General features: G+C 40.2%; 1 protein-coding gene across 6 annotated transcripts in view; it reads left to right on the forward strand.

The window, feature by feature from the left end:
- The window catches only part of GRID1 (glutamate ionotropic receptor delta type subunit 1), a 681,623-nt gene extending 676,819 nt beyond the window's left edge, over positions 1–4,804 (forward strand). For 5 of the 6 annotated variants that reach the window (XM_039343408.1, XM_039343409.1, XM_039343404.1 and 2 more), the window contains one exon: positions 4,108–4,804. In XM_039343408.1, the coding sequence (XP_039199342.1) occupies positions 4,108–4,536 (429 nt within the window). In that variant the 3' untranslated portion in view covers positions 4,537–4,804. The remainder of the gene's footprint in view (positions 1–4,107) is intronic. The other variant, XM_039343406.1, reaches the window with a different exon arrangement.
- Positions 4,805–13,465: the final 8,661 nt, after the last annotated feature.

The raw sequence follows: 13,465 nt of genomic DNA on the forward strand, positions 1-13,465 counted from the left end.
CTGTCTTGTTTTGTTTAAGAAAAAAACTGGATACAGAATTAACAGAATTAAAATATATAAGATATACATACCAAACAACTATAGACACATATACATATATATAAATCTCTTACTCTAAACAAATCATGGAACCCATAAATGCATCATAATAACAATTTCACCAATACATCTAATATTACTAAATATTTCTATAATCAAATTAGTAACCGGGAAATCCACAGTGATTGTTGCATATTTATATCAGTTCCCCCAAACTATCACTTTCACAACAGCATAATTCTTTGTGAAAATCATGTATGTGCATGCAGAAAGGCTCTACCCACCCACCCGAAACATTGCTATTGGATTAGCTTCCCTTATAAAGTGTATCCCGTTTTACTGAATAATAAATCAAAACACCCACACCCACAGTATTGTCCCTATGTTAGATTATGGGAAACCAAATTGAGATTTTCTACATCTCGTGCATTCTAGGCAGCACATCAGATTAGACTAACTTGTCACAAGTTCTTTCAATCCATGTCCAATCTCTGATGGCCCTCAATGCTTCATTAAACATTAAAGACCATGAACTTGCGGACTTCAACTCCCAGAATTCCTGAGCCAGCCATGCTGAGGGGAAAGGAAGAGGTTTCCAAGCTGAGCCATGTCGGCTCAGGAATTCTGGGAGCTGAAGTCCACGAGTCATAAAAGAGCCAAGGTTGTCTATAGTCCCTGGACCATTCAGAATCTTCACTGCCATTCTTATCCAGGAACCACTGAATGAGCTGGATGCATTTGGCTGAGTTCATACAACAGTGACCCACCACGTCTCCATCTCATGGGTTGTGTGAATCCAACCCATGTGAAAGTTTACAGTTCAGGGTATTGTGCAAACCCCCATTAAGTTTAATTCAACCAATCACGTTTGTGGGAACTCAACTTTTAAAAATACTTTTACCCAGAACCATCTGGATTTCATAACATTTTCCTTTGAATCAGGGCCTGCGTGAGTGAGTGTTTAAATCACACAACTCTTTAAGGTGCATTATGTTCTGTGCCCATATCTGTTAAGTTTTCTCCTTGGGGTAAATGCTACTTGCTGAATGAAAACTCATCCTGGCAAACACATGGCATCATTAACTTACCCTTCATTGCCTATATTTGAATTTTTCCCATGATAGTTTTTTTTAAGCAAAAAAAAAAAAAAAGATCCTATTCATGCAATTCATGGCATTTACTTCTCTATCATTCTCTTCGCATCTCATTTTGTTCAAAAGGCGTAGAGGGAATCTTTCAATTTTTAAAAGCAACTTTTGGAGACTAAGATATTGGATTGCAAGGAGGGAGATCAGTTGCGTGTCTTGAAAGGGATCCAGGAAATGTAGCTATCCTAAATTTGATTAGAAGCAATTTCTACTGAATCCAAGCCATCACTGGATTTTTCCAATTAACACTATCTATTTCTTCAAATTAAAGAGTATTGTTTTATTTTCCCATAGAAAGATAGAGATACATATATGGACATCCCAATGTATAATTTCGCCGCTTTGCAAACTGGAAATGTATTTTCCTTTTGTTGAATTACGACATCTTTTTACCTGTTTGGTAAAGCAGAGTAGCTCTGGAGCTGACAGAATATTACTGTATTTTGGATCTTGAAATTCTGCAGCTGTTTCTTCATCTATTCCATCTGCCTTGTATTCTTGAAGAGATTTTTTTGAAGTGGTGATGCTGCTGAACCAATACAGTGGTTCTCAACCTTTTTAATGCCGTGACCCCCCAACCGGTCGTAAGTCAAGGACTACTCAACTGGTGCAGCACCGTTTGCAGAATGGGACTTTTGGCGGGCTCAGCAGGGCAGAGACAGCCTGGACAATTCCTATTGGCTTTTGAAAGCCAATAGAATTAGACTCTATTCAAGAGAGTCTATTCTATTGGCTTTCAAAAGCCAATAGAATAAAAGGGAGTAGCACAGCTAAGGAAAAGGGGAAAAAAATGGCGGACTGCGTTGTTTGGCAACCCCCGTGAAATGGTCGTTCGACCCCAAATGGGGTCCCGACCCACAGGTTGAGAACCACTGCTCTAATAAGCTTGGATAGAAAGCAGAGTTAGTAGATGCTAAGGGTGAAGCAGAAAGAAAGAGGGAATAGATAAAACAAAAGTATTTACATTCTGAAAGGTAAAAATGGCATATTTATTTATAGGCGTTCTATCGATGGTGCATCAATGCCCTTCTGAATTTTGCATCTGGCACAAACCAATTTATAATATAGTCCTGATGTGATTAGGTTATCTTATTTATTTTTTTTTGGAGGAGCATTAAAAACAAAATTCTGGAATGCAGATCCTTTTTTTTTCTTTAAAAGCCAAATATTCAGATGTGCTCTTAAGAGCCTCACAAAGGGTGTATTGCAAGGGTCAACTGGTATATATAATTGCCCATGAAAATTATGACCTTGGTGCTAATGCCGCAATTTGTACTTTGATATTCTGGGCCCAAGTTAGAAGAAAATGAGAGATTTATCATTCCAAATGATGGCATCTCAAAACTGCCCTCCATTTCCCCATACTGGTATGTTAAATACCCTTTTCCAGTAGGGCTTCTGGTGGATGACACAGAAGGCAGTAATTTGTCAGATGTAATGGTGCAGAGATCAGCCACAGAAGACTTTCTTTCCACATTAACTTGATAATCTTGAAGCTTCACACTTCTAATCAAATAGATATATTTTTAAAGAAATCTTAGTGGAGATGTTGATGTCTGTGTCTCTCTCTCAACTCTGAATAGGTTTATCGTAGATAGATATAATTGGCTTACAATCTACCTTTGTCAAAAAGAATCTGTCCAAAATGCCTCCTTAATTATTACGTTTAAAAAGGAAAAAAAAAAACTTTCACATACTTGCTTAGAACTGCTCATCTTTTGGGAAATGATAAAGAAATAGCAAAATTGAGGGGAAAAGTCACACTGTTGTACAATTAATAACCAACGAAGAATTGTACATCTTTCTTCCCAGGGTTTCAATGGCACGTGGTTGAGTGAGATAGATTTCTTATCATTATCTTCAAATAATTGATGAATCCATATATAGATAAATTGAGCAAAAGAAGAGAAATGATGAGGTGAAAAATAAGGAAAGATAGTTGGAGCATATGCTGAGAAGGAGAATTATAACTCAGGGGTATAAATTAGTTATACTGTATGGCGAAGTGATATATTATATACAGGCAGAGTCTGACGGCCGAGTTCTATACTGCGTATTTTTAATTCAAAATGAATATGGGTAATACATTTCTTATATCATATACACATTTATGGATCTATATAAAAACTTCACAGTGCTCTTTCTCACCCATTGTATTAAATATCAGTCAGTTCCTTTCTATAACTCTCCAACATAAACAGGCAGACAAAAATTGTTTGTAGTAGGTCACTAAATTACTGTTCCTTGCTGATCTTCCATTAAAATTATGGTCGTCTCATCTCCATGATCCAGTCCCTCTCTCCTAGCCTTCTTATATGCAGGATTCATAATAATTCATGTAAACAATGGAAGATCCAATTATTTAAGGACTTAACTTTTACTTGGAGGTTATACCTGGGAGACTGGAAGAGGAAAATAAAATTGATTGTGCCCAGATACTAGATTTTTAGCCTCTGCACCAATGTACAATGGTGAATTCGGACTCTAGAACAAAAGTCAACTCAAGCTGATTAAATGATCCTTCACACATGCACACACACACCCAAAAAACCAAGCAAGCTTCAGTCTGTGATTTACCAAAACTAATTCATTCAGTGCATGACCGTATTTTTGCATTTCTAGTAGGTAACAAAAACAAAAGGCAACCCAAACTGTCCGGAGCAGTATTCATCCATTTCAATACTTTACAATGGGTGGACCTCAACCGGCTAGGGAATTGTGGGAGTTAAAGGCCACCTATCTTAAAGCTGCTGAGGTTGAGAGATACTTCTCCAGACCCAGAGCCCACAAGTCCGCCGAACTTCAGATAGAAGAGCAAATTAAATGGGAATCAGCTACCCATTTAATCTCCCTCTACCTCTGAGGAATCCATCAACCACTTTTGAGAGGGATTAATCTACTCATTCCCCCTTTCTTGCAGGACAAAGAAGTCAACCTAGAACAGGTCCATCGGCGTATGAACAGTTTAATCGATGAAGACTTAGCTCACAAGCAACTCTCCCCGGCCTCCATTGAAATCTCAGCCTTGGAGATCGGTGGCATGCCATCCAGCCAAGCCCTGGAGCCTGTCCGTGAATATCAGAACACGCAACTTTCTGTCACCTCTTTTTTACCCGAACAGACAGGCCACGGGGGCAGCAGGACACTCTCTGGTGCCTCTGGGAGCAATCTGCAGCTGCCCCTTAGCAGCTCAGCCACAATACCCTCAATACAGTGTAAACACAGATCGCCGAATGGAGGACTGTTTCGCCAGAGCCCCGTGAAGACCCCCATTCCCATGTCATTCCAGTCTATGCCAGGCGGGATCATTCCAGAGGGCCTGGAACCTTCCCACGGAACATCCATCTAAGGGGAGGCGTCCACCAGCGGAGATTTTTAATACAACTGGGGGAAATTTAAAAAAAAAAGACTCTTGCATTTTTCTTGTACATATCTGTAAATAATGAAAGAATGAAGTGGGGTTAAAAAAAAAGTGTATTTTGAATATTCCCAATTTTCAAAGTCAGTAAAAAACAAACAATACAAAAATACAAAAAAAAAGAAAGAAAAAAAGAAAGAAAAAATGTACGAAAGACTTTGTAAATTTTGTTCTCTATGAATAAAAAAAAAAGGCAGAAGAATTTGTGATCGTTCTCAAGTGACAAAGGCCCACCTGTTATGGGGACCAAAGGCAGCGAAAATTTCTTTCTAATATTTATTTTGATTTCTTGTTTTGGAAGCAGGGCAAGTAACCCTTCTTGGGTATGGGGTCTACTTTCTACTTATTTTGCTCTTCTCTCATATTCACAGCTCTTCTGAAAGGTTAACGGTGGTGGGTTCAACTGAAATGTTAACACGATGCTGGTAATAAATGCGAGGTGACCAAGCTTCCTTGCTGCAATTTAACAATGGGTACTGTCAGTGGGTACTGTTTTGAATGATAGGATCAATCCTTCGTCCATTCTGAAAGATATTTGATTGGTGCAAAAGTATTCTTCAGATAGAGGCAAAGTTTCTGGTGGATCACTGATTTGGTGAGTACTATCAATAACCAATGTTCATCCTAATCTCAGTTAAATAAGCTTCCAGCAATGTCACTGAAGATACATTACAGAACTACAAGTCAAGTGTTTGCTTGCAGTCATTCCTCTTCATCCATCTAATTGGTAGATGTCCAAAGGTTTCTGGTGGATCCAGCTGAGATGGTGGAGGGCATTCATATTAAACCTTTGCGTTTTATGATGAATGTGCAAGTTACTGCCAATATGGCTAATCAGAATTGTTATTATTCTTCCTCATCCATTTAGTTGTACATATATAGCAAAAAAGAAGAAGAAGAAGAAGAAGAAGAAGAAGAAGAAGAAGAAGAAGAAGAAGAAGAAGAAGAAGAAGAAGAAGAAGAAGAAGAAGAAGAAGAAGAAGAAGAAGAAGAAGAAGAAGAAGAAGAAGAAGAAGAAGAAGAAGAAGAAGAAGAAGAATGTTGGCTTCATTAAATCAAGCACAACAATTTTTCAAGCTTGATTTCAGTGATATGGTCAAATTAGACAGCAATTTCTTTTATGTTTGAAGATTTATTACATATTGAACTAGAAAGTCTAGTTCAAAATGTTGTACTGATAACGAGGAAACATAATGTTTACTTAGTTCCCCCCCCCACTTTTCCATGGGTTGGACTATACACAAATTTCAATGTCACACTTGCTGAATGCTGAATTCTCATTCCTTCCCTTAATATTTATATAGGTTTTTCTGCCAATTTCATGCGATGGGTCCACAGTTCTCAAACTCACAGGGATGCTGTGGGTATTTTAAAGGTAGTTTTGCTCTAGACCTGTTATGAAAAAATTACAGAGACATTTTTGGAACCTGAAGCAAGAACGTTTGGCGTAGGTTATCATTGGTGGGATACAAAATAGATGAAATGTCTTTATTTGATGCATGGGGTCTCCAAATGGGACAGCCTTTGTGATCATCAACTTTTAACTCCATACTGTCAGGGAAAGAAGAAAGAAAGAAAGAAAGAAAGAAAGAAAGAAAGAAAGAAAGAAAGAAAGGAAGGAAGGAAGGAAGGAAGGAAGGAAGGAAGGAAGGGAAAGAAGAAGGAGGCAGGAAGGAAGGAAGGAGGGAGAAAGAAAGGAAAGAAAGAAAGAAAAAAGGAAAGAAGGGAAGGAATAAAGGAAAGGAAAGAAAGAAAGAAAGAAAGAAAGAAAGAAAGAAAGAAAGAAAGAAAGAAGAGGGAGGCAAGAAGGAAGGAAGGAGGGAGAAAGAGAGAAAGGAAAGAAAGAAAGTGAAAGGAAGGAAGGAAGGAAGGAAGGAAGGAAGGAAGGAAGGAAGGAAGGATACATGGTCCAAGACAACCTCTCCCAAATCCCTCCATCACTTTGCCCCTGTTTGATCTCCTTCATCTATCTCAGGCCTTATCAACACAAATTGCTGATCATCTGATATAATTCTGACAATTTCATGTAAATACACTCCTAGTCCTCCTAAAATAATTAAACAAGGTCACTTTCCTATGCAGATCATTTCCTTCACCAGGTTGAACATGAAGCATGGGGTGTGCTCCCACTTCCTTCATTGCAATGCAAAGTGATATGTGGAAAGGGAAGACTGGTAGACTTGTTAAGCTTTTCATTTCCATGACCCCACCACCAAGTTGTCTCTTTCCATTATAACATTATGAGACAAATTCTAGAGTCCACTGTATATAGCAGAAGACTTTTAACTGAATCAAGAACACTGCCGTGCTCTTAATGTCAGTTGTGTGTTCATTTTGGCAGATTCCTCTGGGAGGAACACCATCATAATATATACATGCATAGTGACACACAGACACACAGGGAGGCCACTTTCTCAGTTAATAGTAGATCATCTAAAAGAGAAAAAAAATGGGGCTTGAAAAATCCATTGAATCTTCATCCAATGGGTCTTTGAATCTTGGCAAGCGTTTTTCCTCGTTTATGGTTACTGGAATTATCCTTCACCTAATGTATTTTCAAATTCACACTGCTATTGTCTTCAAAGGGGCAGTTATCTGCAGGATTGAGCATGAACATTAAAATATCAGCTATCGCAGTAAGGAAAAGGATGTTAAGGAGATACTCCTTTATCTATGAAATTACACTGAATATTCTCTTGATGTTATCAATGTTTTCCCTTTTTTGATCGACCTACAAGTTTAATATTGTTCCAAGAGATGTCCGTTAATCAGCACAGGTGCAAAAATCTATTGCTTAAGTATGGCTATAGGATCTATAAAATGTCACTATAATATTTTTAATTTTAATTTTCAGTACTTTCTTTTTTGTCTCTCTCCAGGATTCTTTATTTATTTCTGCTCGTAATAATTTATCAAAGATCAGCAAAAGGTTAAGTGAAGACAAATTAATTTTCTTTTTCTGTAGACTTCATCCAGAACAGTTGACATTTTGTTACCCTTTTATTTTTAATAATTTCCCTAGTTCTTTAGTCATTGCTCTCTGATTTTTTTTTTTTAAAAGTCTTCTACATACAGCTTAGAACAGTGGTTCTCAACCTTTCTAATGCCGCGACCCCATAATACAGTTCCCCATGTTATGGTGACCCCCAACAACTTATATATCACCGGGTGCCAGGGCGTGTCCAAAGAAAAGGGGGAAAAATGGCAGACAGCCTTGTTTGGCGACCCCCATGAAATGGTCGTTCGACCCCAAATGGGGTCCCGACCCACAGGTTGAGAACCACTGGCTTAGAATGTGTAGCCATGAAATTATCAATGTTTTTGGCCTATAGTGAAGAAACACATCACAATGTGTGACAGACAATATTCAAGCTATAAAACCATACAAACTATAGAAATTCAATTTATGTATTTTATAAGAGCTTAATAGTTGGATTTCCTACTATTTTATGTCAGTTTATAACTCAGAAAGGTGGATATTGTTAGTTTTACAGCAGTTTTTAATTTTGTGATACCACTGATAAACAAATAGTGTTCCATTATATTTGGCAAAACTGGATTGAAAAGAAATTGTCCTTTATGTATTATATCGATGGTTCTCAGTCTGGCTGGTACATAAAAGCATTAAAAAATGTTCTTGCAGTAAAGACCAAATGTACCCTTTGAAATACCCAGAATTTGATGACATCCCCAAATCTCAAACATTTGGTCTAAACCTTGGATAATGTCTCAGAAATGTGAGGATCTCACAAGATTTTGACCATACTTTTGTTTAATTTAATTGTTACATGATTTTGTGAATTCTCAACATACTATTAAAAAGAAGATCTTATGTGTTAAATTGCTGATCCCCCATCACATCCCACCTTATAGATGGCCCTTATAGATTTGGATGATCTCCTGAAGGACCAGGTTGGCAATCGCAGTGCTTTATAAAAATTGTTCCACTGAACATCAATAGCATCCATAAATGTAATATTTATTGCAATGTTGCAGTACACAATAGATCAAGTGCATCAAACTCGAACAAAGCTTGATTTTTGAAGGAGACCAGGTTTACAATAATAAGAAATGTTTTGCACGCCCCCTTAAGAAGTTATAACTGTAGCTTCTTTCAAGAGCTTTAATCTAATCCCCAGCTTGGCACCCCAACTGGGGGGGAGGGGAAAAGGGCCACGTGAATGACGGGTTGGCATGCAAGTGGTGGGACACTGCACATATGTATGTCTGTGCAGCTCGACATGCGCTCTGTGCATGCACGCTGGCCCGCCGCTCACACAAGTCAAGCTGGGCACACACGTGTGTGCTGGCCTGCAGTCACATAACCCAGTTCTGAATAGGCCACGGTCTGTTAGTGCGGCCCAGGGATTTGGGACCTCTGATCTCATTTGCTATATAAACATTGAATAAAGAAAATAAACATGACAGAAAAATATCCTGAACCCAAATTTTAATTAGATGCCGAGGGGTATCCAATTCATAGTCAAGACATTCTGAATAGCCTCTGTCTTATTCATTTGTCCTATTTTTGCTAGTTTTCACAAACTATCAAGGTCGCAAGCAACAGGCAAACCACAAACTCCAAACCATCAGCAAGAAAACTCCTTTAAAGTGTTCAAATAATAAAATTATGGACGCTATTTTAAAGGCCAAGAAGGTCCACAGCAAATTCCTTTTCTTGGAAAACCAAGGAAGAGAGACCAACCCAACTCTGAAAAAGATGTAGCCCAGACATCAGGATTTCAGCAAAGTACAGAGGGACATTTACAACGAAGAGCACTTTTAAGTTAAGCCCGGTGGCTCCGCCATTTGACTCATTCTGCAGACATTTTTACACGATTCAGCAGGAAAAAACCCCACAATCTTCTAAATATCAGTCACTAGCAGGATTTAGGAATAAGTGTGAATGGCTTGAAGATCTTGGTTGTGTGCAACAAAAGGTGCTTTCCTAAAACTACTCTGCCTAGGTACACAACGCGGACTGTTTTGAAGACTCCTGCTGCCGATTACAAGGTATGTAGAATATAATTGCTCGTAATTTGATTTCTCTTTTTGTGGCGTTGAAAGGCACGGGTGCAAGCCAAACTGCGGGCTGAATTTGCATGTTTGGGTCTTTGCTACCTAAGCCTACCTAAGCCTTACTTTCTCTACTGCTTCTCCTGATCAACAAGGACCTAGCAGAGATCCCTCGCTCTGAGAAAGAAGCTCAATTAAAAAGAACGAGCTTTTTCCAACACAGAAGGCTTTTCAATGGCTTCGTAATGGCAAATTAAGGAAAGAATAGTGTGGTAAGTCAAAAAAAGGTAACAACTCCTATAAGACAAACTTATTTGTTTGTTTGTTTGTTTAGCATATGGCATAGAGCAGAGATGGCAAACCTTTTAGAGACCAAGTGCCCAAACTGCAACCCCAAACCCACTTATTTATCACTGGGTGCCAGGTGGGCATGGCCCACTGGATGGACATGGCTGTGGTGGTCATGGCAGACTGGGTGGGTGTGGCCAAGGTGGTCACCTCAATGTTGCTCCTGGGGGGGATGCCTGTGGGGGCCAGGCACGGTTGGGGGAGATCCAGGAGGTCTCTGGCAGGTGGGGCAGTGGGTAGGAGGCTCATCCTACGGGATGAGGTGAGGCAAGGCAGGGCAGGGGTGCCATTGTCTCAGGGCAAGGCAAGGCAGGGGCTGGGGTGGCTGTTGTCTGACACCATCAGCCCCCACACACAGAGGCCAGCGAGCGCATGGGGGCCGACGGTGTCTGTCAGCAGCCACAGCCTGCCAGCCCCTCGATCGGTGCACTCTGGGGCTCTGCAGCCTGCCGCTAACAGTTCAGAGAAGCTGCCTCTGAGTTGGCCGGCCAACAGCTGAGGAGGCGATGCAGTGGGTCGTGCCCAGGAAAAGGAGAGCATGCGAGGCCAGGAGGGATGGGACAGGGGGGAGGGAAACCAGCTGTGCTGGGATGCATCCGGCCACATGTGACCTCAGCAAATTAGCGGGCGGCTGGTTGAAGAGGGATGGTTGCCATCTCCGGGGCATGGTGCGTGTGCCCGCAGAGAGGGCTCTGAGTGCCACCTTTGGCACACGTGCCATAGGTTCACCACCACTGGCATAGAGCACTTAATAACAGTAATAACATTATATAAAAGGAGTACATAATACCATGATACGTGTATGACAGAAATGTGCAGTCAATTTTGTAAGCTTTGAGGAATCCAAGAAATTAGGTCTCAAACTTGGGCTGTTAGTTTTCCAGTCGACAAGCTCAGCATCTTTAACCACCTAGCCATCTTGCCTCCTCAGTCAGCTGTGGAATACATCAATCCCAGTGCTGAAGTTCTGGGTGTAGAGACAGAGGCTCCCCATTTAGTTCCACAAAGTTTAATGAGTATGTTATTTCTGGTATTATTATTTTTTGCCGCAGTATTCTCTATGTGCTTCTTGTAAGATAGAATTCAATCCAGCTGTCAACGCTGCTAACATCGGATGTTTTGCATTGACAACAGATGGAAATGTAGCCATCTTTTTCCCTTTCGCTTTTAGAGTTAGATGATGCTGGGGGGGGAATGTGAATCAGAGTCTGGCTAGACATAACAACACTAAACTCAGTGTAAGAATCAAGGTTATTGAACCCAGAACTGATAAAGAATTGGCGGGCTGGAGAACTGTAGAGGAAGCCCGTGCTTCAAGCTAATTGGGGAACTTGATTTTTGACTGTTAACTGGAGGAGGGAATGATGCCTTGATACTATGTGCCAGGAGAGGGGAATTCAGTTTTTGGCTTCGATTATGTAGTGTCGACATTATGCTACTCAAATAAAAGATTCTTTAAGGTAAACAATGCCTCAAAGTTCTTTTGAAGAGTTTCAGCATTATGCCAAGGTATTTTGGAAAGGGGTAGTAAGGTGGCAGGCTGTTATTGAAGTATTCATTCAGGACTTCTTTTGGTTGCTTATTATTAAGGTAGAAATGCACTGTTTCTGTTTTGCTCATGCTTGGTGTGAAACACCAGTTGGCAAAGAACTTTCCCAGGTCATTCGCATACGTGAATTTCCGTCCCTTGGTATCTGGCATGTCAGATATGTATAGACTGGACAACAAGGAAACCAACATAGAGTTCTGTGATAGGCCATTATTCAATCTTCTCCCTTTGCTTTTTCCTTTCCCATTATTATTTGAAAAGTCCTGTTGCTCAGCACATTATTAATAAGGTGGATGATGTTTTGACATGGGATGATCTGTTGTAGTTTATATAATAAACCTTCCAGACTGTATTGTAGGCCACATTCAGGTCCACAAAAACTGATGTGGTTTTAAGGCCTTGTTGGAATCCTACTTTGATGTGACTTGTTAGGCTCAGCACGCGGTCTTTGCCATTTCAATTTTGTCAAAGTCCTGCTTGTCCCCAGGAAGGTGTTCTTCAATTATAAGGCTGATCCTGTTTAGAAGTAACCATTCTAAGAGAAGATAGCTTACAAGAGCTATTGGACAATAGATTTTATACCCTGTTACTTGCTGCTAAGCAAATGCAGTTAGGAATGCATGCTGCTTGGACTTAACAGATCCTTGAGTGGGAAGAGAGATCTTGATTTCAGAAAGATCATGAGATTACAGGCATGGAGATGGATATGTGTGTGTATTTGCCTTTCCATGTTATTTATTTTCTTTCAGAGCAAGCTACCTTTAGGCCACCACTGTTGCTGTGAACTTCATAAAAATAATAACATGCACCAAAGTTGGAACAATACTTGTAAAGTTCTTTTGAGAGTTGATAGTCCTGGGAAGTGATCCTTGACTTCCAAAGGAGAAATGAAAAAAAAAATAACAGTCCATTTTTATATTAAGAATTTATAACTGTTCAAATCGGCTTGCACTATACTGATCTATAGCCCTTGGGCATACGGTCCTATTGTAAACCAGCTTCTAGAGAAAACATTGATGACTTTTCAGGCTGACCTGGCTTCAGGAAGGCAAGCAGAGTGATCCCTAAACCACACAAGTCAGGTAGCTTGAAAGGAGAAAATCTAATAATTGCCTTTCCCCTCATTTCCTTTTTGGATTATTGGTCTTGCCATGTGACTCACTTCGCTATGCCAGGACAAGTTGTTGTTGTTGTTAGTTGCGAAGTCATGTCCGACCCATCGTGATCCCATGGACAATGTTCCTCCAGGCCTTCGTGTCCTCTACCATCTTCTGGAGTCCATTTAAGCTCATGCCTGCAGCTTCAGTGACTCCATCCAGCCACCTCATTCTCTGTCATCCCCTTCTTCTATTGCCCTCCATCTTTCCCAATAGAATAGAATAGAATAGAATAAAATAGAATAGAGTGGAGTGGAGTGGAGTGGAGTGGAGTGGAGTGGAGTGGAGTGGAATGGAATGGAATAGAATAGAATAGAATAGAATAGAATAGAATAGAATAGAATAGAATAGAATAGAATAGAATAGAATAGAATAGGAATTTGTTGTTGTTAGTTGCGAAATCATGTCCCACCCACTGCAACCCCATGGGCAATGTTCCTCCAGGCCTTCCTGTCCTCTACCATCTTCTGGAGTCCATTTAAGCTCATGCCTACTGCTTCAGTGACTCCATCCAGCCACCTCATTCTCTGTCGTCCCCTTCTTCTATTGCCCTCCGTCTTTCCCAGCGTTAGGCTCTTCTCCAGTACCATGGACAGTACCAAAAGGCAGGACAAGCTAATTACAAACAAATTACAACGTCTCATGAAAACATGATGTAAAAACTTGCTGGGCTAACATCCCTGAAAAAGAAGTTCTTATGCCAAAAGACAGTAGGTTCCTTTAACTGAGAAGAAAGAGGTAGGATGATCAAGGGGGGGCAGGGCAAGGATTTGGTTCATGGAACAAACCC

This window comes from Crotalus tigris, unplaced genomic scaffold (assembly GCF_016545835.1).
Source record: "Crotalus tigris isolate CLP2741 ecotype Arizona unplaced genomic scaffold, ASM1654583v1 scf7180000017847.2079705, whole genome shotgun sequence".
Taxonomy (NCBI): domain Eukaryota; kingdom Metazoa; phylum Chordata; class Lepidosauria; order Squamata; family Viperidae; genus Crotalus; species Crotalus tigris.